Source organism: Eublepharis macularius, chromosome 14 (assembly GCF_028583425.1).
Source record: "Eublepharis macularius isolate TG4126 chromosome 14, MPM_Emac_v1.0, whole genome shotgun sequence".
In the NCBI taxonomy this organism is placed as follows: Eukaryota; Metazoa; Chordata; class Lepidosauria; order Squamata; family Eublepharidae; genus Eublepharis; species Eublepharis macularius.
Window position 1 is genome coordinate 35502759 of NC_072803.1, and position 25962 is coordinate 35528720.

At 47.3% G+C, this 25962-nt stretch overlaps 1 protein-coding gene across 1 annotated transcript; it reads right to left on the minus strand.

Moving 5' to 3' along the window:
* Window positions 1-352: 352 nt before the first annotated feature.
* Window positions 353-25742, minus strand: NCAPH (non-SMC condensin I complex subunit H). The gene is made up of 18 exons (XM_054997947.1): window positions 25645-25742; window positions 23031-23265; window positions 22761-22854; window positions 22496-22588; window positions 21420-21558; window positions 12105-12223; window positions 10904-11093; window positions 10106-10197; window positions 8494-8699; window positions 8097-8245; window positions 6832-6938; window positions 6454-6576; window positions 6150-6257; window positions 4569-4733; window positions 3691-3807; window positions 2388-2473; window positions 1592-1667; window positions 353-861 (listed from the first exon to the last, which is right to left on the minus strand). The coding sequence occupies exons 2-18, from the start codon at window positions 23261-23263 to the stop codon at window positions 802-804; spliced, it is 2157 nt and encodes a 718-aa protein (XP_054853922.1). The 5' UTR covers window positions 23264-23265; window positions 25645-25742; the 3' UTR covers window positions 353-801.
* Between the last annotated feature and the right edge of the window lie 220 nt (window positions 25743-25962).

A 25962-nucleotide genomic window follows, 5' to 3' on the forward strand; every position in this document is an offset into this window, starting at 1 on the left:
TATTTGTGCCTTTCCTAACCAGCGGTATATATTTAATTTGAGCTTCCAGGATTGTAGTTTTAAATAGTCTCCAAGATTCCCCAAGTGTTTTGACCTTTTTTACTTTCCCTTTCAGTTTCTTCTTCACGTACCCCCTCATCTCAGAAAAGTTACCCCTTTTGAAGTTAAACATGGCTGTGTTGGTCTTATTTGGCAATTTCCTATTTATACATATGTTGTACTCAATAACATTATGGTCACTGTTCCCAAGTGGTGCAATCACATTTACATCTCTCATATAAGTCAGTACTTCTATTAGAGATTTACAGAAACTACACACATAGTTTATTGAGTTTTTTTAAAAAAAGGCATCTGTATAAATATATAAAATCAATTAAGATAAAAGAATAAAGAACATTAAAAGGAGACAGGTTAGCTTTCTGTGTACAGGAAGTAGATGCATATGTTCAAAAGCAAAATGAATATATCCAGTAGTCACTTGCAATCACCATGACTATGGAAGGAACACTGATGTATTTCAAAAGGCTCATGGGCCACAGCATAGAACAGCACATCTAGTCTCAGGAGGACAGTGGGGAGCAGGGTGGTGGTGGTGCAGAGTTCAGAAAAGGGTTAAAATCACAATGCCACTCTTGAACAGGCATACTTTTCACCAACTGCTCATGATTTTAAACTACCATGTATTCCCATAGCTCCCAGAGTTGCTGGAAATGATGCGAGCATTCCCAGAAGGTGGGAAAGCAGCTATCGGGCAGATAAACCTTCTTACTAAAGCTTCTTACTCTGCCCATGCAGCACATATTAGTCTCCTTGCAACACCAAGACATCAGACAAGTCCTCCACTCTCTCCAGCTTCAGGTTCTGCAGACAAGAAATCAGAGCACATATTGCAGCTGAAAACCATTTGTCTGCGTACAGTTTTGAACTTCGTATTATAAAGTAGTTAAGCTAGTCCTTACAAATTTCTTAGCACAATGACATCTAAGCTATATTTCAGATCATGTTACTACTGGCCACAGATGTCTATTATTCCACTTAAGCACTTTTTAAAAAATCCATCTTTTAGCAGCCTACAAATACATTCAATAAATTCCAATAAATTCAAAGACTTAAGGGAAAGCTGACAATTACAAAAAAATTCTCCCCTAAAAGAAAGCTAGGTCTATTGGGCATAAGTTAGGTAGCTGCTTATGTAAAAGGTCCAATGAGATATAGGAACATTCAAGACCACCACCCATTTGTCTATCAAGGGAATGCTGCAACGTGTACAGAGTTGTAGGGTCTCTGCCTTCAGCAGGTGTTGATGAGTATGAGGCCCATATTGAAGCTTTAGCTGAGGCAGAACAGGTTACTGCCTCTGCATTTCCTAAGGGATGCACTTGACTATATCGATTTCAAGAACTTTATCAATGTTCCTCGTTTCTTATAGCTCTCATCCTTAGCAATTGAAATTATGGGATGGCATCTCTGATTGGTTAGCGAAGCCGAGATATTTTAATCCCTTGGATGTGCATATAGGCAAACAGTAGCACTCTGCTTGCCCATGATGTTCAAATACACAACCAAAGGAATATGTACACATCATACATACCTTTTCATTGGCCAAGTGCAAGAGGCAAGCAAATGCCAACGGTATAGATAGGTTTTTTGCCATAACAGAAGGCAGCCTGCAAGAAACAGAAAAAGAGGGTAGGATTAAGGCTGGAGATAGACAGCAGCCTTTTCAGAGTTGAAGGAAGTTTAGGATTGCTGTTCATGTTACACTTGCTCATTTTTACAGCTTTGTCCCCACCAAACCGAATTAGGAGGGTTTTGTATTGTATTGTTCAAAAACCTATTTGATTTCAGGTATGAGTGGAGCAGGTGAAATGTGTACCCCATGCAAAGCAGACTGTCTCTCAAACTCCTTGTTTCTTTTCTTTTTGTAAAGGAAATTATAGTTTGTTCCGATTATTAGATTACTAGAATGAGAATAGCTACCAGACTGAAAACCACCTTGTTTGAATTCATCTTCCATCTACACACACACTCACACACACACAAATATGGCAGGGCTCGAGATTTCAAGTTCTTCAGGGATCTAGCTGAAGTCTTCCACCGTGCTCAGCTGAGAGAAATGTTTTGCCAAGTCCTTGTGCCAACAGTTTTAGCAACTTAGTGTTCATTTGCCTGCTCCATGTACAGAGTATTTTAAAAAAAGAAAGTACTCTCCAATTAGGGAGCGAGGGAACAGTCAACACACAGAGGATACTTAGTTAGATCCCTGCAGCAGCCAACTCCATATGGCGGACCATTTGCACACAGTGAAGGACTGGAAGGCTGCACAGGAGCAAGTCTGCCCCCCCCAACTCCAGAACATCAAATCTACAACTTGCACATAGAAGTACCTGGTAAGCAGATCCTTGGTAATGTTGCTGAAGGCCTTCTGGCCCATCACCGCTGAGGAATCAGGACCTTTCTCCGAGACTACATGCTGCTCATGCAAAAGAGAAATTAAAAGTTAACTAGTGATCAGATAATGCACATACAGTGCCCAAGTCCTAGGTGTGTGCCTCCTAAGATGCTAAAGCAACAAAATGACATTTCTATGCAACAACTGGTGGTTTTGGACAGCTGAGACCAAATGTATCAAGTGAGAGCACTATTACTGGAGTTATTAAAAAAATGTTTGCTAGGCCAAGATGCATGAATGCAAGGAGGTAGCTGCGTTAGTCTGTTATAGCAAAATAAAACATAAGCCCAGTGACATCTTAAAGACTAACAACATTTATTTTAATATGAGTACATATTCAAATAAATGTTGTAGTCTTAAATGTGCCACTGGACTCCACACCTTTGAGTTTACAAGACTTGCAGTTTGGCATAGCTGAATGTTCAGAAGATCAGGTTCCTTGTGCTCTGGAGCCTGATCTGAACCTGAACAGTGCTCTGAATTCTGTTCTGGCTTGAGTGTTCAGGGACAGTTCAACTCTGAAAGAAGTCACACTGCGTCCGATGCAGGATGTCCTACTAGTTCTTATATCTGATCTATGTCCACGGCAACAAGTCACACAGACATGCTTTGGGGTGGCATACATAGCGTAAGAGATCACTATACCTCATTGTGTTCCATTATGAATCAAGCATTTGACACAGTTTATATGGAGCGATTCTGAGGGTGCAGATTTCAGCTAAGAATCGCAGCTTGCTTGCTTGTTTTCTGAAGCAGGCTGCAAAGAGATGCTTGAGAATATGCCAGTACTGCCTAGTGAAATCTTCAGAGCCAGGTGGGGAAAGAGGAATAAGGTCCCCATGCAGAGCTTATTGCCCCTCCTCATAACTAACAGAAATAGATTATGCAAAGCAATTTCCTAATCTGCACTCTTCATACGGGACCCAGTTTTTCCTTTGTGCAGAAATTGGGTATTTACAAGCGCACAGCCCAGAATACCGTAGCTTTGAACAGCATCTTTGTAACGCCACTGAACCACCACATTGTTGACTTCCTCAAGCACTTTGGTTAAGAGGTGGTACATAAATATTTTAGGTAAAATAAACAGAAACCTAGGGGGCAAAGAAGGAGGCCGCAAATGACAACTAAAGACCCATGAAGTCAGCTGAGATCTATGATATTGCTGAAACAGCCTAAGTAAAGAACAGCTTCAGCAAAGGGAAGATTGGGGCCGCATTCTGAGCTTCCCTAGCTCATACCTCTTCCTCAGTTCCATTTTTCTGGGCATCAGTTAGAAGGCACCACATGGCCTGTTTTAGCCTCTTCATGTCCATCTTTTTGGCAGTCTTTGCATATTGGATAGCTATCTTGTTTACCTGAAAGAATGGAGGCATGTGGGAACAGCATTATAGGAATAGCAAAGACTCCCCAGTAAATCTCAACAAACACAAACTGAAGACAAATGATCAAACGTGCACCCATTATTGCACCTGGGCACATGCCTCTTCCTTAACAAGTTTTATGTCTGCCACTCACTAACCATAGTCCTTTCACAGCGTGAGGTTCTTGGTTTAAGAAGAATCCAAGCATGCCATCAAAAAGAGGGTTTGGTTTTGGATTTGCTTCCAGAACCAAGCCCTCCTTTTCATTGTGACAAGCCTTCTAGATTTCCCTGGTACCAAAATACAAATGCTTTTTGGCTTAGCCACAGTAGAAGAAACTGAAACTCCTGAAGACAGACAACTAACTCCTTATAAATCAAGAAAGATGTACAAAGAACCACTACAAACTCCAAGTAGGGAAAAACTCCTAATTAAACTAGACTTACTTACGTAGTTATTTTCTGCACTTGGTGGTGACAGGCGAGAAGAGCTGCCAGTCATAGACCAGGCCAGCTGGGCCTATCCACAGTAACCACGACAGAACATGGGTTAAACTGGGAGTTTTGTTTCAAACTCTTTACACTTTACTGAAACAATTTTCTTAAAACCAGCATGCCTTGAACAAGCAAACCTTGGCTCTAGTGCCACCTAGTATGTGTTTAGTGCAAAGTCTTCTATTCAGCACCAGCTCCTGGTGTAGACTATAAACAAGAGGAGAGTTGCTTTGCATGTGTCCATTCTACATCAGTACTTGCCTTCTGCGGCTCAGCCACCAGGTTTGATTCTCCATAAGTAGTGATGTTGGGCCCACCATTGAGCTCTGCATCTTGGCCTACTTCTCCTTCAGGATGAGCTGTCATTTCAAACATCCCACCCTGGCCCACAAAGTCAGCAGGATATTCGTCATCACTGTCAGCATCCTAAACAGAAAGAAACAGAGATGAGGCTGGAGTCCAGTTAGAGAGGAATGTGGTTTTCAGCAGAGGGAGAAGAACAATCTGAGTATTTAAATCTTAATGACCAAGACAGTTCTTGCTTTTTTGCATTAAGTGAGCAGCTTTGACAGAATGTGATTCATTGAAGCTCTCATTTTTAGTGATCACATAAGGGCAAGAAAGATTGAGAAATCTTTTAACTCTCCCCCTACATACACACTCTCAAGGAATGCCCATTTTGCACTAACCATCTTTTTAGAGAGTAATCAGGCAGATTTTCGCATACAGAAGCATGCACTGAACAGGGGCATAAAAGGAACCCGGGGACCAAGGAAAACACACATTAAAGGTTTATTTAGCAAATTTGAAGATTAAAGCTCCCAAAAATCTTAATTGAAGATTTTTGGGAGCTTTTCTCTAATCTTCAAATTTGCTAAATAAACCTTTAATGTGTTTTCCTTGCTCTCTGGGTTCCTTCAGTCCTACATATAAAATGGTCCTTTACATCTCATGCATCTCCCACTACCCTGTTAAGCACTGACCCCCCACCCCACCCCCAGCCTTTGCAAACACAGTAGCCACAGTATGGAAATGTGATATATCAGAAATGAGAAGAGGATGCCTCAGCTGTATTAATGCCTTTTCCAGCTTGGACGCAGTGTTTTCTGTCTCCAGAATGGATTTTAAAGAAAAATTATTGCAGATGCACAAAAATGTGATCCAAAAAACAGGCCATCCATGTTTAAAAGGATATAGAAACTGGTTAGAAGAATACAACAAGCTACAGAGAATATACATTCCTCTCACTTACCTGTATCTGTAAGAACCCTCCCACACCCTGAAGAGAGTATTATTCAGATTTGCCTTGCTTCCTCTCCCAGGATCCAAACAATATGGGCTTATTCCTTGATCAAGCTAGTGGGCAGTGTCAATATTAGCAGCCTCCAGAGCTTTTTTCAGCAGGAAGGTGGTGGAACAGTTCTGGCACCTCTTGAAAATGGTCACATGGCCGGTGGCCCCGCCCCCTGATCTCCAGGCAGAGGGGAGTTTAAGCAATCTAAACTCCCCTCTGTCCGGCAATCAGGGGGCGGGGCCACCAGCCATGTGACCATTTTCACCATGGGCAATTTAAACTTTTAAAAACTCCCCCCTTGTTCCAGCCGACCCAAAGTGACATCGCTGTGCGGTCTTGAGTTCCACCACTGAGTTCCACCACCTCTTTTCCCAGAAAAAAAGCCCTGGCAGCCTTGATTGGCTCCCTCAATAGCTAGCTGATACATGTCCTACCATCACCCATCCAGTTTCTATTACCCAATATGAAGGCTGCCAAAGCTTCACCAAGATTAGTACAGCAAAAGAGAAATTCAAAGTAGGGCGCACCTCCAATCTTTGCAACCTCACCTGCAACGCAGGACAGAAATTGGAGGTGTCATTGGGATTGTTGTAATCATATTCTCCAACCTCATCATCATGACTGGGCAAGTTGTCTTTTAGTGGCTTTTTCCACAGCTGCCAAAACAACAACAAAATAGAGACATTAGGACATCATAGAACTGTCCCAGTAATGTCAGATATGTCAGTTCACAACAGAGTCTCTCATCAATTCTCCCGGTAAGCATAAGCTCACGTTGGTCAAATCAAGCAAAGAAATAACGGGGAAACAATAAATCAAGGTGGGAGTCAACTCCAGTAGGCAAAAGCTTACCCGATTGGCTGGTTTGAGGAAGAGGCAGGTGAGATTGTTTGGATCATAATGGAAGTCTGTGGGAAGGGTGCTGAATTTCTTGTTCTGACTTTCAAGAGTTGCTGGGGCCAGAGTTGTAGCTGCCTGTTCGGGAATATCAAATGCCAGCAGAAGGAATCAAGCATTTACATATTTGCCCCACGCTATTTCAACTCTGCACTGGAGCCAACATGACAAGCAAAAGAGGTGTCATCACATAAGCACTTTGAGAGGTAGTAAGGGAGAAAGAGCAGCCAGGCAAGAAAGCAAAAGCTCTTCAGACAGTTGTGGGTGGCAACTGGACTGGGAGCAGAAGTCACGGGCAGAGGCCACAGGCCACAGAGGGCTCTGAACACGTACCCTTGTCTCACGGAAATGAAGCTCAAACTCAATCTTGTCATCAAAATTTATTTCCAAGACTTTTTTTGCAGCCTTCTTTTTGTTTACCTTCTCGGAGTTGGCATCACCTGTGAAGGGTGAATAAGACAGCACGATGCAGAGCAACTGAGAGAAGCGGTGCGCCAACACCTGCTACATGATATTCCCTGATTTTACTAGGTTACATTGCTTTTGCTTTTCTACCGGTTTTGTCTAATGCAGTTTTTACGGCTTTATAAAATGCATACTTTAAGAACGTATGTTATTACAATTCCTTATGTCTCTTTAGGCAGAGATTTATAAATATATGCCCCCTCCACCCTCATGTTTTCTCACGTGGACAGGCTGTACTGTCTCCCTGTCGATGCTGCCAAGACAGCACAGTGGCAATGTGGTATAGCCACTTTCCCCTTAGTTTCCCTGCTCCAGCCCCCCCCCCCCAGCAGCAGCCATTCCCCACTCCCATGCCACCAGGGCCATTTCAGGTTTTTTAAGTTTGACAACTGATATTGTTACAATAATGTAACGATCTGTGTATGAGGTTTTGTGAACTCCAAGCTTCTTTTTTTTTTTAAAGTATCTCATCCGTTCATTGTGGAGATCTCCCTTCCCTTTATATTTCTGCCATGAAAGGAACTAAACTTTAAAAAAAACAAAGCTAGGAATTCAGAAAGCCTAATACACAAATGGTTATATGTTATTAATACCATTCAACTGCCAATTTTAAAAGCCAAGAAAGCCACCCCACCCCCAGTAGGGGGAGGAAATGGCTTCTGTAGAGACAGGGGAAATGGCTGCCATGTGGCTGAAGATTGGAAAAATCCAAACAGTCCTATCCAAATGATAGTCCTCCAGGCTTTACTGAAATCTTTCCCAAAATTTCGTTGGAAAGCAGATTTGTGACAGATCAGAAAAAATACTAGGGAAACCCTGAGAAGTGCACAAATGTACCATAATGCTAATTGGAAGTAGGACAAAAACCCCACTTCCCAACAGCACTGAACTCAGGACAACTAACCAGTGTGAAAATGGCCCCTGCCTACCAAACTTCTGTTTGGAGTAAAGAGAAGGCCCAAGAACCAAATCTTTGCTGTGTTCAGTTTCCATCTAGGGAACTATATATCATTTGTTTCTTGACTCACAAAGGCTTGGTGGAATGAAAACTATAAATAGTTGCCTACTTTTCTACATACAAACAGATACTTGAGCCCATGATCTTTTCCTACTGCAACCTTTAAAAACCGTACCTTTATGGTGAGGCTTGAAACGCCAATGCTCTGGGCCCGCCCACATGAACAGGGTTCGGGGGCTGAAATAAGAGTACTCGCTGGGATTCATAGACAGATGAAGGCACATGGACCCAATGTCTCCTTCCCCCAGGGGAAGAACACCTTTTCTGGAAAAAGCACACACACAGTCCCACTTACACATTACTTATAGATTACAGTGGACACAAAGTTCCACAAGCTTGACCACATCTTCTGACAATTTATAATATCAGCATTCCACGCATTCTGTAAACTGGTGGCACATGGATCACCCACCACCATTTTATTCCTCACAATTCCTCACCGCAAAAAACAAATAACTCTGGATAAACTTCCCAGAATCTGACTGTATGCAACAGGTCAGCCCTGGACATACCTTGAAGTTCCTGGAGTTATTCTACATGCCTCCAACTTTTCTGAGAACTCCCCAAGATCCTTAGCAACTGTCTTGTCTAGGAGGTCTGCATCAAAGTCATCCTCTGCTGGGTCCTCAGCATTGCCCCCAGAGTCACTATCAATGTCTGCATTGATATCAAATACCTGGTCACTCTTCTTAAATTTTTCCAGCAGAGCTGAAACCGACTAAAGAGAAAGCGGGACAAGGGAGTCAAATGGAAAGTGTTCTTTTTAAAAAATAAAAGATAACCATCCAATATAACACAGAATTTTTTTCTTCTTTTTTCTCTTTTTCTTTTCCCCCCCTTCCTTTCCTTTTTCCTCTCTGCCCGTTTTATTGGGATTTTACACTCATTAATAAAACAATAAAGTATTTCATAGAATCTGACAGTAGATCTGTGAAATTTGATTGTGTCATTCATACTTAAGAACGATGGTTGTTGTGGGTTTTCCGGGCTGTATTGCCGTGGTCTTGGCATTGTAGTTCCTGACATTTCGCCAGCAGCTGTGGCTGGCATCTTCAGAGGTGTAGCACCAAAAGACACAGATCTCTCAGTGTTACAGTGTGGAAAAGATGTTGGCAGGTCATTTGTATCTACTCAGGAGGGGTGGGGTTGAGCTGAGTCATCCTGTAAGAGTTTCCCAGGGTGTGGAATGCTAATGGCGGGAGGCTTCACTGTATCCTGAGGAGGTTCTTTTGCATATGGATTGGTACTTGATGTGCTAATCTTCTCTGCAGGGCTATTGTCGGGGATAGAATGTTTTGTTAGCCTGGTGTTTTTCAGAACTGGAAACCATGCTCTGTTCATTCTTAAGGTTTCTTCTTTCCTGTTGAAGTTTTGCTTATGCTTGTGAATTTCAATGGCTTCCCTGTGCAGTCTGACAAAGTAGTTGGAAGTGTTGCAAAACGTCAGGAACTACAATGCAAAGACCACGGCAATACAGCCCGGAAAACCCACAACAACCATCGTTCTCCGGCCGTGAAAGCCTTCGACAATACATCATACTTAAGAACCTTGGACAGTATCAAATCAAGAATACACAGAAATTGCATGGACTTTTCATACATTCCTTCGTGTTCCAGCACCCCCTTCCAAAACACAGAAAGATCCTTCATGTGGTTGTGGGACTTGCATGGAGGGATAGCTGTGTGGGCCGGGATACTGTAGCGAGGGGAAGAGGGTGAAATTGCCCCCTCTTCTCTTTTCTGTCAGCAGAGCTGTATTTATAGAAGACGCAGAAGAGAAATGTTTACCCCTTTCCCCCACCTCCCTATAGCACCCTGATTAACGTAGGCATTCCTTTGTGTGCATCGTGTGACCCCTGGAATGATCTTTACAGGGGTTGGAAGTGGTTGCAGGTAAATGAAAAGAACAGTGAGGAATCAGCGCTTCATGCGCACACAGCTTGGATACACATCTGTGTGTCTACAACTGCCTCTATCCCATGCTTCAGAATATGTTCAGCAATAAAAATGTTATGATACAAAATTGGAGAGTCCAAGGAAGGTATACCATGATATGCACAAAGGGAGTTCTGAGTTCAAAGCTCATAGTTTCATTGGGTGAAGAACTACAGCCAGTTGAACATACCTCATTATGGGTCTCGCTGTCCCACTCAGTAAATTGGAAGCCAGCCAAGGAAGGGCAAATTGGGCGCTTTTCAACACACTGCAGCAGGATCTCTACAAAAATGATCACCAAGGCATTTGAAATTAGCAGACATTCAGAGCTCCCATGTTACCAAGTCCTTCAAGAGACAAGAACCCTTGTTGGAGGGAAGTGCTATCAACTGGGCTAAAGTTCTAGGAGGCCTTAATCACTGAAAGGCCAAAGTTATTCTTCTCAAGTGCTTATTTTCTACTGTTAGAAGGAAGGAGGGAAGTGGGAAACAGAAAGCACCAAGCTGCCCCCTTCTCACTGATCCTTTCCTTTCCTCGGTAGGGATTTAGAACAACAAACCAAAGAGCAGGTTTGCTTCAAGAAGGCAGAAATAAACCTGATACATAAAATTACCCAGCTAACTGCTTGGAGAAAGGAATAGAAAAGGAGAAAATTGAAAAGAATGTCCGTGTGTGGTTGATCTACCTCTGGCCATGGAAATGACCACTGATGAAATTAAATTACCTTTGGCTTGCTTCCTCCCAGCTATATACAACCTAGTCAAGGGCAAAAAGCACCCTTCATGCCTTGACCCAGCTGCCTACTCTTTTCCCCAAGCAACATTTTGCATCGAACATCTTTTATTATTCATGTTAGATTTTGACTCTTGTAAGCCACAATAGGAGCCAATTTAGGGGCTAAAAACTGGGATAAAAATATCATTAAGAAAAAAATCTACAACTAGAACAAGTAGGAAACATAAGAGAGCCAGCAACTACTGGTGCCAACCTTTTAAGCCTGCCATTTTTACGTAAGAAGAGCTCGGTGGCTCGGAAGTTTCAGAAGAAGGGAGAGCTGTGACCATAGAATCAAACAGGATTTCACTGAGATAGCTGTGTGTGTGAAGCGTGGTAAGGAAAACGCCAACCGTGCTGCATTCATCAAAGGAGGCAGCAGTTTTCTGGAACATAGGATCAACCTGAGTATAAAAGCAAGAGGACAATCCCAGATTTAATATCAAACCAAAATAAACTTCAAATCATTGTTTAACAATCACTGTTTAGTGCAGAAATACTGTACTGTGGAAAGTAAAGTAAAAGACTAAGCAAGTACTCACAATGAAAGCAAATTCCACAACTAGGGGAAGGAATATGACCATCTGAAGTCACCACAACTAGGGGAAGGAATATGACCATCTGAGGGAGGTAGACTCTCTCTCCTTTTGCTGCCAATACGGCAAATAGTTTGCTCAAACCAAAAGGTATATCATTACAGCTGTCATGCTATTAATTAATGAAAGAAGCCTGTGTGGTGGGTGGAGAATGTCGTCAAGTCATAGGTGATTTATGGCAACCCCTGGTGGGGTTTTCATAGCAAAAGACTAACTGGCATTCTGCCATTGCCTGCCTCTGCAGCCCTGGTCTTTGCTGGAGTTGTCCCATCCGATTACTAACCAAGTCCAACCCTGCTTAGCTTCCAACATCAGATGAGATTGGACTTGCCTGGGCTATCCAGGTCAGGAGACAAAAAAAACCCCTCTATGCTACCAAAAATATGAACGTACGTGTTTTTGAACTCCTGAAGTACAAGGCTTGTCAGAAAAATTAAACCCTGCCACTTATGCTAGGCCCCATCAATTAAAACTTGACCTCTAATCAGCTCAGCTAGAAACTAGACTGACTGAAGCATGCCACATGTAGAAAAATGCAACAAATATTTTACTTTTTGATGCCAGCTAAATTATCAAATGTTGAAATACAATCTGTAGGAATGGCAAGCTTGACAATGGAGCAATAGTCCCTTCAGTAGAGGGGATGAGCATATGGTTGGTCCCTGACAGGTGAGTGAGCACACTCAAGCACACACTCTCCCTCCAGTGCCCAAATTTCATCCTTAACCTCATAAATTGATTTTCAATTGTTGTTATAAGCAGAAGGGCAAACAGTTTCAGGAAGGGTGAAAAATGAATCTTCAGAATAAGTAAACTCACCTCACATCTACGATCTGCGTCAGACACATTAATGTTATTCAGATTCTTTTCTATTGTTTTGTACAGGTGCTTTTTCTTGCTTGGAGGCTTCCTTCTGCTCTCAGAATCCATATCTCCACCTACAAGAACAGGTTTACTGAACATTCAAGCAAGGATTAAGCTGAAGTCAGGCACAAATACTGTCTATACCTATGTTAGCAACAAATCTAAATTCAGATATTGTATTTGATTCGTTAGTGAGATCTTCTATTTTTCTTTTTAAAGAAAGGAATCCCTCCAACATATTATTGTTTTGCCAATTATATAGATAACCGTAGCATATGAAGATAGGTACTGATATATTGAATTTCTCCTGGATTCTTAGTATACGCATGCCTGTCTTGCAGATAAAGATGTGTATCAATCTCTGGTAAGACTGCCCACTTCTGCTCTTGTGCCTTTGTTTCACACACACACACACACACACACACAGACTGATGCGTAACATATTGTAAGCAGTTTCATCCAAATTTACAGCCCAATTCTAAGAAGGGCGGGGAAAGTGAATAGGAACCTAACTAAGGCTTGCGACCGCGTATCTGGGCTTTAAGCCCGCGTAAGTCGCCCTCCGCCCGCGCTGGGACGCGGCGCTGGCCCGCCGGCGGGCTTGCACTGGCGCAAGCCTCAGGCGCCCGGGCGGCGGCGTAGGAGTGGCATAGAGCCCTGCGCCGGCGTGGGGGGAGGGTGGGGCCGGAGTTAGCCCGCTCCCTAAGCCCCTCCAGAAGCGGGAACGCCCACAGCGGCGCAAAAAAGCTACGCCACGGAAAAAGAAGGCGTAGCCCATAGGCGCCCATGGAACGGCAAAAAACCGACCCTCTCCCTGAGCGCCCCGCCCTGCCCCCATGGCCTGAAGGAGCATAGGATGAGAACTATCCTGGGGACCAATCAGCATGCGCGCCCGGAATGGACGAGCCCCCCTCTCTGCACCCAATCATCTGCGAACGTGCCCTACAAAACATCCGGCCAGCGCCGCCCAAACCCCAGGTAAGTGTGCACTTGGCCGGAGGCTCTGCCCCTCTGTCCGTGTGCTGCGTGGCATTGCCCCTTTCAACACCGAAGGGGGGTGAGGGCATTCATGGTGGCAGGCACAGAATGCACTCGGGGGACTTTGCGAAAAAGTGGAGGAACTTCCCGTAAAAGGGAAGAAGTGCAAATGTCTGCCTAACTCCCTTTCTACTCTGACAGAAAGAATGACTCAACATCTAACTGGACTCATGCAAGCTCGTTGCTTCTAACTAAGCACAAACAAATTAACCCTTCCGAGGCAGAAGGGAATGACACTTGGCAAATTAACTGCAGCCTCTCCTGTTTCCTTGCAGGTGCCCTGGCTCTGGCGCTCCCGCCTGGTGATGACCGACAGAGCGCTGACAGGTGAGGAGGTGGGGGCTGTTCCGCAGATTAGTGCAAACCGCCCATTCACCTGAACCCACCCGCTCACTTGCTGCTTTGGGTGAGGCCTAGCAGGGGTGGGGGGCAACCATGGCCGCCCCGGCCGCCTCAGAGGCAGGCGCCCCGAAAACCACATGCGACCAGGTGTTTGTTATGACCAGCTCATTCCCTCCCTTAAAGGTAAAGGCTTGCCAAGGCTGAGCACATCCTCGCCAGACCGTCATGCATCAGCTGGTCGCTGCTGGTGTCGACTATATGCATCCTCCTGGATGGCGGAGTGTGGGGCTTGCCTCGCCAGTGGAACGAGGCAAAGCCCACAAGTGTCTTTTCCCCCCACAGGCACGTCCAGGGCAGGGCTGCTCCCCCGCGTCCCGCCCTCCCCAAACATCTCTCACGCTGTAGCCTGCAGCCCAGCCCCGCCCTGCCGAGCTGGAAGGAGGGCTGTGAAGAATTCCCCGGCTCCCTTGCTAGCCTAAAAACAAGCCCACTTGTTCCAGTGCAATAAAACGAGTTGTCAAACAACTGCCTTCTGTTTCTGCGAGTCTGACTTCGTCCTCTGCTCCTCCCCCAACACTCCTGTCACATATCTCCACCTCCACATCGCCACAAATGTATCTGACAGACCCCGTTCTGCCTCCCCGCCCCCCCTCCCCTCACAGTAACGTCAGGTAGAGGGTTGGGGCAGGGCATGTCAGTGAGGAGGAGGGAGCCATCGAGGGTGATCAGTCCCTGGTAGGGCGAGCAGCTGGCACCTGATAATAAGCCAGGGAGAGGGTTGCCAGGGGTGCTGCTGCAGGGGGGCGGGAGATGGCAGGGGAAACGGTCCGCTCTCCCAAATCCTAGCCCCATCAGCAAAGAAACTAGGTGTCCTGCTTCCAGAGGTTGCCGAGTCTTAAGAGTGCTGCTGACAGGTAACGAGGTCCAGCTGGCAAGGCGAGGAATGTGCAAAGTCCGTAAATCAAGGGAGTAGTCGAGGACAGGCCGGGTCGGAGGTCAGAGAGACAGTTCCAAGGAGCAAACACAGGCAGTATAGGAGCAGCTTAGAGAACTCGTTGAAGCCACGCTGAAGGGAGCCCTCCCTCTGGCTTTTATAATCTAAGGGCATTCGGTCAGCTCGCACAGCTGCTTCAAGTCTCCTCCTCTGAAGCCCCTCCTTCCTCTGAGAAGGCTGGCCTGTTCAGAGCCCGGAGGCGTGCAGATTGACGTCGGGTCTGTAAGTCTCTTCTGTCCCTGCTACGCCGACGTTGCTCTCGGTAGTCTGGAGATGTTGGAGGGGATAAGGAAGCTGGCTGCATCTGGGCCGGTGGCTCTGGGTGGGGAAGGGGAACTTCTGGCTGGGATTCAGCCTCTGACTGTTCAGCTGTGGTCGGCTGCTGGGAGACAGGCTGCTCCTCCCCAGGAGGAGCAAGGCTGTCAGCAAGCGTCAGCTGTTCCAGTTCCTCCTCCTCAGAGGACTCGTCAAGCTCAGGCTGTACTATGACACCATCCCCTCCCCCAGGGCCCCCCACACTGGATGGGGCCGGTTTCCGTGGATAGGCCCGGTGGAAGCGGCGCACCAAGTCGGGGGCATGAAGATTCTCCGCAGGTTCCCAAGAGCGGTCCTCGGGTCCGTACCCCTTCCAGTCCACCAGATACTGGAGTTGGCCACGTCGTCGTCTGGAGTCCAATATTTGTGCTACTTCATATTCCTCCTGGCCCTCTATCATGACAGGTAGTGGTGGCGCCTCTGGATCTCGGAGAGGATGTGGGGGGGCAACGGGAACAAGGAGGGACCGATGAAACACAGGATGAATACGGAGCGTAGAGGGTAGCTGTAACCGGTAGGCCACGGGGTTGATTTGGGCAGTAACTAGGAATGGGCCAATAAAGCGGGCATCCAACTTTCGGGAGGGCCTCTGACTGCGGAGGTGTCGAGTTGAGAGCCACACCTTGTCCCCAACCTTGAGAGTCTCTCCTGGCTGACGCCTACGATCAGCAGCCTCTTTGTATGCCTCTTTGGCCTGGTGTAGTTGGTCCTGCAGGACTTTATGCAGTGCCTGCAATTCCTCCACAAAGTCATTGACAGCTGGTACTGGTGCAGTGGGCATGACCGGCGGGAAAAACCGGGGATGGAACCCATAATTGGCCATGAACGGGGTCTGACGGATTGAGGTATGCACTGAGTTGTTGTATGCAAACTCCGCCAGGGGGAGCAGTGGGGCCCAGTCATCCTGCTGGTGGTTTACATAGCACCTGAGATACTGTTCCAGTGTGGCATTGGTGCGTTCCGTCTGGCCATCAGATTGGGGGTGATAAGCGGAAGATAAGTGTACTTGGGTGCCCAGTAGGGTGTGTAGGGTGCGCCAGAAGCGGGAGGTGAACTGGGTCCCCCGATCAGAGATCAGGTGTTCTGGCAATCCGTGGAGGCGGAAAACATGGTGTAAGTACAGCCGGGCAGTTTCGCGGGCAGTTGGGAGTCCGGAACAAGGAACAAAGTGAGCCATCTTAGTCAGGAGGTCCACCACCACTAGGATGCTTGTGTTCCCTGCAGAAGTAGGGAGGTCCGTGACGAAGTCCATGGACACAGCTTTCCAGGGGCCATTAGGAGTGGGCAGGGGGAGCAATAGTCCTGTAGGCCTGCCAGGGGGATCTTTGGCTCGCCTGCAGGTGCTGCAGGAGGCTACGTACTGGGCTACATCGGTCTGTACATGGGGCCACCAAAACTCCCGGGTCAGCAGATGTGCTGTCTTATACCGACCGAAGTGTCCAGCGGGTTTGGTGTCATGCGCTAGTTGCAGGACTTCGGTCCGTAGTGGCCCCGGTGGCACATAGACCCGGTCTTGGTGGGTGAGCATCCCCGCCTGCTCTCGGTAACCCCTGGGGGGATTCTGCGTAGGATCACGAAGACACTGGAGCATCTTCATGGCGAAGGGGTCACGTAGCTGTTGTTCCTGGATCCGTTCCTGGAGCGAGGCAGTAGGGGGCACGGCAGCAAACACTTCCGGCGGTAGAACTGTGGATAGAAGCGGCTCCTTAAGGGACGGGGAAGCGAACTCAGGTTTTCGAGAGAGGGCATCTGCCCGCTTGTTCTGGGAGCTGGGAATGTAGGTAATGGTAAAGTTAAAGCGGGAGAAAAACAGGGACCATCGAATCTGCCTCTGGTTCAATCTACGAGCAGTCTGTAGATACTCAAGATTCCGGTGGTCTGTGCGAACTTGCACGGGGTGCCGGGCACCCTCTAGGTGGTGCCGCCAGACCTCAAACGCTGATTTAATCGCCAGGAGCTCCCTCTCCCAGATGGTGTAGTTTTTTTCGGCTGCGTTGAGTTGCCGGGAGTAGTAGGCGCAGGGTCGTAGGGGGCCCGCGGCAGTGTCTTGCTGGGATAACACAGCGCCAAGTGCGACACTGGAGGCATCAGTCTCGACCACAAAGGGTATGCTTGGGTCTGGGTAACGTAGGAGCGGTTCCGTTGCAAACCGGGTTTTTAGCTGCTGGAAGGCCTGTTGCGCTTCTACTGTCCAGCGGAAGGGTTCTCGGGGCCGTAGCAACTTGGTGAGGGGCACTGTTAGGAGGGCAAAGTTTGGGATGAATTGCCGATAGTAGTTGGCGAAGCCAAGGAACCTCTGAATGTCTTTCCGATTTCGAGGTGCCTGCCAAGACAGCACTGCCTCCACCTTTTGGGGGTCCATCCTTATGCCCTGTGGGGTGATGAGATGCCCTAGAAATTCTACAGTGTCTAAGTCAAATGCACACTTCTCCAACTTAGCATACAGGCCATGTTGCCTCAGGCGTTGGAGGACAGCCCGAACATGTTTGGTGTGTTCAGCGGGGTCCTGGGAGAAGATCAGGATATCATCAAGGTAAATTATCACAAAGTGATCCAGCAAGTCCCGGAAGACATCATTCATGAAGCGCTGGAACACAGCTGGGGCATTACAGAGGCCAAAGGGCATGACTAAGTACTCATACTGGCCATACCGGGTACCAAACGCAGTCTTCCACTCATCTCCAGGGCGTATACGCACCAAATTGTAGGCGCCTCGCAGATCGAGCTTGGTGTACCTTTGGGCCCCCCGTAATCGGTCCAGTAGTTCTGGGATCAGTGGCAGTGGGTAGCGGTCCCTTATGGTGATGCGATTGAGGGCCCGGTAATCATTACATAGGCGTAACTCTCCGGATTTCTTTTTTACAAACAAGACAGGGGCTGAGGTAGGGGAAGTGGATGGACGGATGAATCCTCTTTGCAAATTCTTGGCCAAAAACTCTTGTAGGGCTCCTCGCTCAGGTTCTGATAGGGAATACAACCGCCCAGTGGGCAAGGGGGCATCAGGAATAAGGTGGATGGCGAAATCATATGGCCGGTGTGGGGGCAACCGGTCGGCGCCTTTCTCTTGGAAGACATCCTGGAACTCTGCATATTTGGCTGGGAGTGCAGACAGATCTGAACTGGTGCTCCCTCCCAGGAGCACAGAGGGCGCCTCATGGGGACATGGGGTCTGGAAGCGCAGGTTCTGCTTGCTCCACTCAATCAAGGGGTCATGCTTCTTCAACCAGGACATCCCCAGCACTACCGGGAAGCGAGGCATGGCAGCGATGTCAAAGCTGAGCTGCTCCTGATGGTTCCCTATGTGCAGACCTAGAAGGTGGGTTTCCTGAGTAACTGGACCCGAGCGTAGAGGCCGACCATCGATGGCTTCCACCAAAACTGGCGTCTTTTTGGTGCGTGTCGGCACTTGGTGTTGCCTGACAAATTGGGCATCCATATAGGACTGGGCAGCTCCAGAATCCACCATGGCGTACACCAACAACCAGCGCCCCTCTGGTAGCTGCAGCTTCACGGGGATCAGAAGATGCTGGGGCCCAATGTCAGGAGGCTTTTGGTGTTCTATGGGGGGTCCAGAATGATAGGGGTGGCCTCCCCTTAAACCCTGGGGTGTAATGCTGACAGCCGAGGCTTCCACTTCCCTGGGCTCTGGGGTCAGGCTTCGGGACAAGTAGGAGCAGGGGTTGGATCCCACAGCAGGTGGTTGGCTTTCGGAGTGGCAACGTACTTCCTTGCGGCCCTGCCGTCGACTCTCCAGGCGACCGTCGATACGCAGGCAGAGTAAGATCAGGGCTGGGAGATTTGGAGGGCGCTCAACTCGGGCCACTTCATCTAGCACCTCCTCAGACAAGCCCTCCAGGTACTGGTCCATGAGTGCGGCCTCATTCCAGCCCAGGTCCTGTGCCAATAGCTGGAAGTCAGTGGTATAGTCCCTCAGAGTACCTGGCCCCTGCCGCAGCCGCCGAATGCGGCGGTTGGCCCGCTCTGCCTTCAGAGGGTCTGCAAAGATAGCCTTCAAGTGTGCCACAAAATCAGCAAAACTACTCAGCAGTGGTGAATTCATGAGCAGTAAAGGTGTCACCCATTTGGCAGCGTTCCCCTTTAAGAGGCTTAATACAAAACCGACCTTGGTCTTGTCATCAGGAAAATCTTGAGCCCGCAGCTCCATGTAGAGCTGACACTGTGCCAGGAATACAGGGAACTCTTCAACATTCCCTGCAAACTTCTCTGGAGGCTGCGCTGGGCATTTCTGGGGAGGTGCAGGACCTGGCCTCAGGGTTACCTGCTGCTGCAACAAGGCTATGGTCTGGGTTAATTGCTGCACCTGTGTCTGCAGCCACTGGGTCTGGGCAGCAAGGTCAGTAGCAACAGCAGTGCCTTCCTCCATTGTGCTGGAGAATTTTGAGGGTGGCTTCAAACTGTCCTGCTTCCAGAGGTTGCCGAGTCTTAAGAGTGCTGCTGACAGGTAACGAGGTCCAGCTGGCAAGGCGAGGAATGTGCAAAGTCCGTAAATCAAGGGAGTAGTCGAGGACAGGCCGGGTCGGAGGTCAGAGAGACAGTTCCAAGGAGCAAACACAGGCAGTATAGGAGCAGCTTAGAGAACTCGTTGAAGCCACGCTGAAGGGAGCCCTCCCTCTGGCTTTTATAATCTAAGGGCATTCGGTCAGCTCGCACAGCTGCTTCAAGTCTCCTCCTCTGAAGCCCCTCCTTCCTCTGAGAAGGCTGGCCTGTTCAGAGCCCGGAGGCGTGCAGATTGACGTCGGGTCTGTAAGTCTCTTCTGTCCCTGCTACGCCGACGTTGCTCTCGGTAGTCTGGAGATGTTGGAGGGGATAAGGAAGCTGGCTGCATCTGGGCCGGTGGCTCTGGGTGGGGAAGGGGAACTTCTGGCTGGGATTCAGCCTCTGACTGTTCAGCTGTGGTCGGCTGCTGGGAGACAGGCTGCTCCTCCCCAGGAGGAGCAAGGCTGTCAGCAAGCGTCAGCTGTTCCAGTTCCTCCTCCTCAGAGGACTCGTCAAGCTCAGGCTGTACTATGACACTAGGGTAGAGGCAGGCGGATGCCATATTCCGGGCAGGAGGTTCCACGCGCCGGAGGAGGGAGCGGCTAGGCTAGAGGTGCATGCCGCATGGGAGGAGGAGAACAACTGCGGGCGGGAGTTCATGGCTGCGGTACTGGAGGTGGGAGAGGGGCTCCGCGCCTCTCAAGCCCGTGCCGAAGCCCTGCTCAGGCAGCTCGTCACCATCCTGGACCCACCGGCCCCGCCCGCTGCAGCAGCTCCACCTGCCCCAAAGGCGCCCCTCCCTCGGGCCCAGTTGCATGCAAGAGGCCGGGCCCGTGGACGGCCAAGGGGGTCTGGCCGCCGGCCTCGCCGGTGAGCCCCGCTGCCACGTTCCGGGGGGTGGGGTGTTCTGCTGGACAGGCGGGGCCACAGACAAAGGTGTTATACAGCTGCTGGAGACAAGGGGGAAGGGTCCTGGGGGGGCGGGGGCAGCGAAGCGGGGCTTGGCCGCGTGACCTGGCTGGGTGGAGAGGCAGCTGCTTCTGACCATGCACTCGCACAGGCGCTGGACGGCACAGGGGGCGAGCGGGGAGGGGGCTGGTGAGGCAGCGCCCGGGCCGTCGACGGGCCCCTGGCTGCCTGTCCTTCCAAATGGGCTCTGCCCAGCCCTCGACACCCTGCCTCTCCTACACGCCTCCCCTTCCTCAAGTCTGCTGGGGGAGGTGGGATGGTATAATAATAAAGACTGATTTCTGTGCAACAGGTGTCTGTGGTCTTTGCCTTGGGACGGGGACGGGCAGGCCCGCTGTGTCTGCCTCTTGGTGGCGGCCTCAGGCCAACCTTCCCCTTCGGCGTGACTTGGTGGCTGTTCCCTACTCCCGGGACTGGCTGCTGCCCTGGATTCCTCATGGCAGGGCGCCTGGCAGTCCCATGCCAACCTCTCTGGACGCAGCTGCCACGGACTTGGCGCTGCATTGGGCAAACGAGGGAGAGGCTCCTCAGACCATGCCCACCCCTCTCCTTCCCGACTACGAGCCCCGCCCAACGCACGAGCCAGGGTGGTCTGCCGGCATGGGCGTGATTTGCCTGCTGCTCTGGGGCCTGGTCGGGATCGCGTGCTGCCCATTGGCTGCGCCTATCCTGGCCCCTCCTCCTGCCGCTTGTCAGGAACAGCGCCCTTTGGCTGCACCCGGCGGCGGCTGTGCATCAGACCCGCCCACAACACTTTCTGGTTCTACCAATTTGCATCTCTGCGCTGCTGCTGGCGCCGCTGTGGCCACAGTTTGCTGGCACAGGATCCGGCCCGGCGCCGCTGCCACACCGCATGTGCAGCTGCACCGGCGTTGGGGCCGGCCATAGGATTGCGCAGTTAGAGTACTAGTCTGATCTAGCTCAGTGTTGCCAGCAATTTTCTTCCAAGGTCTTTTTCTATCTGTATTAGATAATCCTTTTAAAAAAAAAGGTGCACAAAAGATTGAAAATACAACCCTGAGCACTACAAGTGCTACACTGAAGTGTGAACAGACCCTACACTTGCCATTCTCATTCCTAATCATATGCTCAGCAGATCACATTAAGACACTCACTTGTATCCCGCTCATCTTCAGGTTCTGCTGGTGCAGAGTCTTTGCCTAGTCCTCCAAGAACCCTGTAGACATCTGCATGGACAGCATCAACTCTCACAGCATAGATCTTCATACTGGCATCCAAAGTACCAGCTGCTACCTATAAGAGGAAATATAATGAGATTCAAATGAAGTTTCTCCAGCCTGAAGAACCTAGGACTACAAAGGGGACTCACAACAACCCGCACGCTGACCTGGCAAAATACCAGGAGAGGCCCACTGTGACTTGCACACTGGCAGCAAGCAGGAGCAAAGACAGGTACATATATTTCATTTAGATAATTTAATCTTGCCTTTTAAGAAGTCACAAGACAGAGACCAGAGACAGCGCCACACATCAAAAATAGATTGGAACAAAATAGGAGTTTATTGTCTTGGATTGCAGTTAACACAATACACAGTGCTGGCTTTCAAGACTCTTGGTACTGGCCCCATACAATTTTTCATCACTATATATACTGGTCGGTACGATAAGATAAAAAATTCTTGTTTCTTCTCCCTGATGTCCCCTGTCCATCAATTCTCCCACACTCTGATGCTGAAGACCAAATAATCTGAAACAGGTCAACAAGCAGACTAAAATACCCTTTTGTTGTAACTACTATCAGCTATTGCTTTCATGCCTTAGAAGCAGCTGGTGCCTAATAGGACAAGCAATTTCCCCTTATAGTAGCTCCTTGTATACAGACAGAAGTCTGAAAATCTGGCAAAGTCAGTCTTAACAAGATCCTCTGTATGGGGGTGAGGGGCCAACATCTGCACGGCAAAGGGGCAGATTCATTTCCTAAGAGACTGGGGACTATATTGAAAAGGGGACTTATGCAGACCTATAGCTCACTCCATACCAGGCAAGGAATAATTGTTTAATGACATACAATCATATGGTCTTCTAAGAAGGGGAGTCTAAAGAAATATCAGAAATCCTCCTCAATTTACCAGAAGGTGAAATAAATATAACTAACCAGACAGACTGATGGTGACTCAACATTTTTCATTCATATTCTATGTACCATAGGAACACATTAGAAGACTCTAACCTTAAAGTTGGTGAACTCAGAGTCCTTCTGTTTGAGTATTTCTGTCATATAATCAATGAGGTGGAGGCCAAATGCATTTTTTGTGGTGATTTTCTGGAAGAGAACCCAACAATTTCACATTTATGCATAAAAGTGTACATCAATAAAGAGATAGAGCTATTCTCTGCATATTAAAAAGTACATTAAATTCTATGCCAAGAAAGCCAAATTCTATAATCTGGAGTAAACAGCTGAAGCTAATTTTAAAAACCCAAAGGCATCTTACATTTTCTGTTGATAGTTTGATACATGTTGAATAATGATCAGCTATCTGGCTATTTGTCAGGCAGGGAATTTCTGGCAATGATGTTTCCGCTTGCCTTAAAGAAAAAAAGAGATTTAGAAAGCAAAATTTGACAATTTCCTTAATACACAGGAGAAAGTTTATAAAATTAATAAAGGGCTATGCGTGAAGCCCTTAATAGTCTAAAAATATATTCACGTGTCTCTGCTATGCAAATGTGTGCACAACTAATTGGTGGTCAAGCTTTCTTACTTGCGGGACGGAGATTGTACAGATAATGGCGATTCAGTGCTAAATTGCAAGTCAACAACTCTGGAACGCCGCCGCTGCTTTCTCTCCCGCTCATCATCATTCCCAGGACAATTCTCCAAAACAGGAGTTCCAGAGCAGCTAAGAGGTTGCCTCCTGGTACCGGGAGACACAAACACGTTGTCATAAGAAGTGCTTCTTTCATGGCCAGCGGACTGTAGATCTGAAGAACTCATTGCTGTTATAAGGAAAAGACAAGACATTGAAATCTATGTTCAAATCATTAGACTATCAGTCACTCTTCACACAAAGGCTCCCTTCCACATCACTCTCCCATGCCTTTCTGTCAGTTAATCACCACATGCCCTTCATTATCCTCTCAGTATCCTATTTCTAGATGTCTTTTCAAAAAGTACATCAAAGCAAAGGAGTGGGAGATAGGAGAGGAGCTTAAGAAGGGGGGTGGGTAACAGTTCTCCAGTATATCTACAACAGGAGTGAGTATGCGATCCAAACATCCCCAGGGAAGATATTTGGCATATTCTAAGAGGCTAGAGCAGTAATTCATGCAAATAAAGAACACGTAGCCTTCTCTACCATGGTTATTTTGGGCATACAGGAAACCTTTAATCTATTCCTCATGTCAAAGTTTACTTTCAAAATCTGAAAGTCAAGCTTTCTTCTTTGGACTGGTATTCAAGAATAGAGATGTACAATTTCTGGTAACTTTGAAGCCATGAGAAAAAACTGTTTTGGGTGGGGGGGAATTAAATATATACAATACCTACTTTCCTATTACATGAAAATTTCTTTTAGGTTTAACAACATAAAATGCATCATTTATAACCCACTTAGCATATATAAAATTGTACTACTTGGCATATTTATGACATTTAAAAGTACATGTGTCTGTTTTTCTAAGAAAAATTGCAAGAACACCAGGTGCTTGAGAAAGAGTTGCAAACTGCTGCACTGTGTGCTGCCATCTCTTGTATCTTTAATTTTTTGTCATCTAAGAAGTAGAAAAAAATAAAATTTGAAGGTATAAAATGAAATCTGCAAAGTATTATATTTGGATAGAAATAGTCACAGACTTCCAGCATATTTGGATATTAAGCTAAACTTTATAACACTGACAACACTAAACTCTTCAATTATGTATTTATTATCAATAGCATATTATGGCATATTGTTGACAAAATTATTTACATTTAAACAAAATTCCCTTGAAAATATAATATACACTGGTACTATCATTACCTAATGCTGTTGATTGTTTTACATTAAAAAAAAATTCATATTTACATTTTGAATAAAACCTTTCATCATGCTCTTTCATTTCACTCATTCCAAAAGTAAGGGGGGATCATAGGAGTCTTTTTCAGTGCTCCCTCAAATGCCCTAACTTTTATTGGAAACATTGAAAAAGTCCCCAGATTTTTTCATTCTATACATTTCAAGTGTGAAAAGCCTTGCCTTAAGAAGCATTTCACTTAGTCTTAAAGGAAAAAATATTTCACAGGAAGATTCCCGCCCCCCCAGTGCTCCTCAAAACTGACCACTGTTTCTGTTGGAAGAAAATTAAAGTATCCTAAAGCGGGGGGGGGGGGATTCCATTCAAGAGCAGAGATTAAGCAGAATGATGCCTGTGCACTTGTAATCTGGTAAGAGTATTTTGTCAAGCACTTGGAAAAGGCTGGGATGCAGTGCATCACTAAATGTCAGCTGCTGGAAACATTAGCTTGTGTTCATACTGTGAGCCTTCCAGAGCACCTGGCAGGCCACTGTGGGATGCTGGATTTATTGGACCACTGGCCTGGGTTCAGCAGAGCTCTTTTTATGTCCTTATTCTCAGTTAGCAGGTATACCCAACCAGAAAGTAAAGCTGTAAACCACGGGGCTAAAAAGTTATTAAGTGCTAGTAGTACAGGCTATGACACATTCACAGGCTAAACACAAGTACAGCACACATTCACCTGTGCTGTCGTAAACTAGTCACTCCCTTTTTACCCTATATACATTTGAACTGCACACAGGGAAGCTGAGCTGCTTCTGTTTCATCTCTTAACCCGTTAGATTTTCCTTTTTTTAATGCTCATGTTTCTACAAGAAAGCCAGAGTGCTTTAGCAATTATAGTAGGAGCAGAGAGACGTATGTTCAAACCCCACATCTCTATGAAGTTCAGTGGGTGACTTTAGGCCAGTCACTCCCCAAACACAACCAAATGTTTAGGATTAACATTACATAAACTTCTGTCAGCTGAGAAGAATATTTCATACACCTCTGCCTCCCAATTGCGGTTGTTTTGAATTCCTATTAAATTCTGGAAAACGACTGACATAAGTTGTAGAAACACCTTTCAATAAAGGGAAAAAACACCTGATCAAGCGAGCGCATGCGTGCTATTACCAACAGCCGACTTCAGGAGCTAATACCGTTTCAGGCTGGCTTCCTTTAAAGCTCTCTATTGGCTAAATCCTCCGGCTCTTGACCAATCAGCCATCATCTTCCTGTACCGCCTTCCACCCGCGGCCTCTTTCAATAAACAGACAGCAGCACCTTCGTTCTGTTTTTCATTTCTCGCTTAACCATCCTCACACAGTGAATAGCTCTTACCTTCTTTCGGCTACTCGTTCCTTAAAAAGATACCGACAAACACAACCCCAACAGTGGCCATAAACTCCTTTCTCTACGGAGCCTCAGATTTGAATCAACCCGCGCAGACAGGTTGCGCAGGCGCAAATAAAAGTGGACGGAAAGACGTCACGAGGGAGGAGCTATTAAAGCTCAGACAGAGGCCAGGAAAAAGAGCGGTGGGGAAGGCGATGAGGGGTTGTAACGCATGCGTAGTTGAATCGCGCTGAGAGGTTTTATATTTGTGATTGTCTGCTTCAGCCCCTTTCTCCTTTTAAAAAATAAATGAACAACGAATCC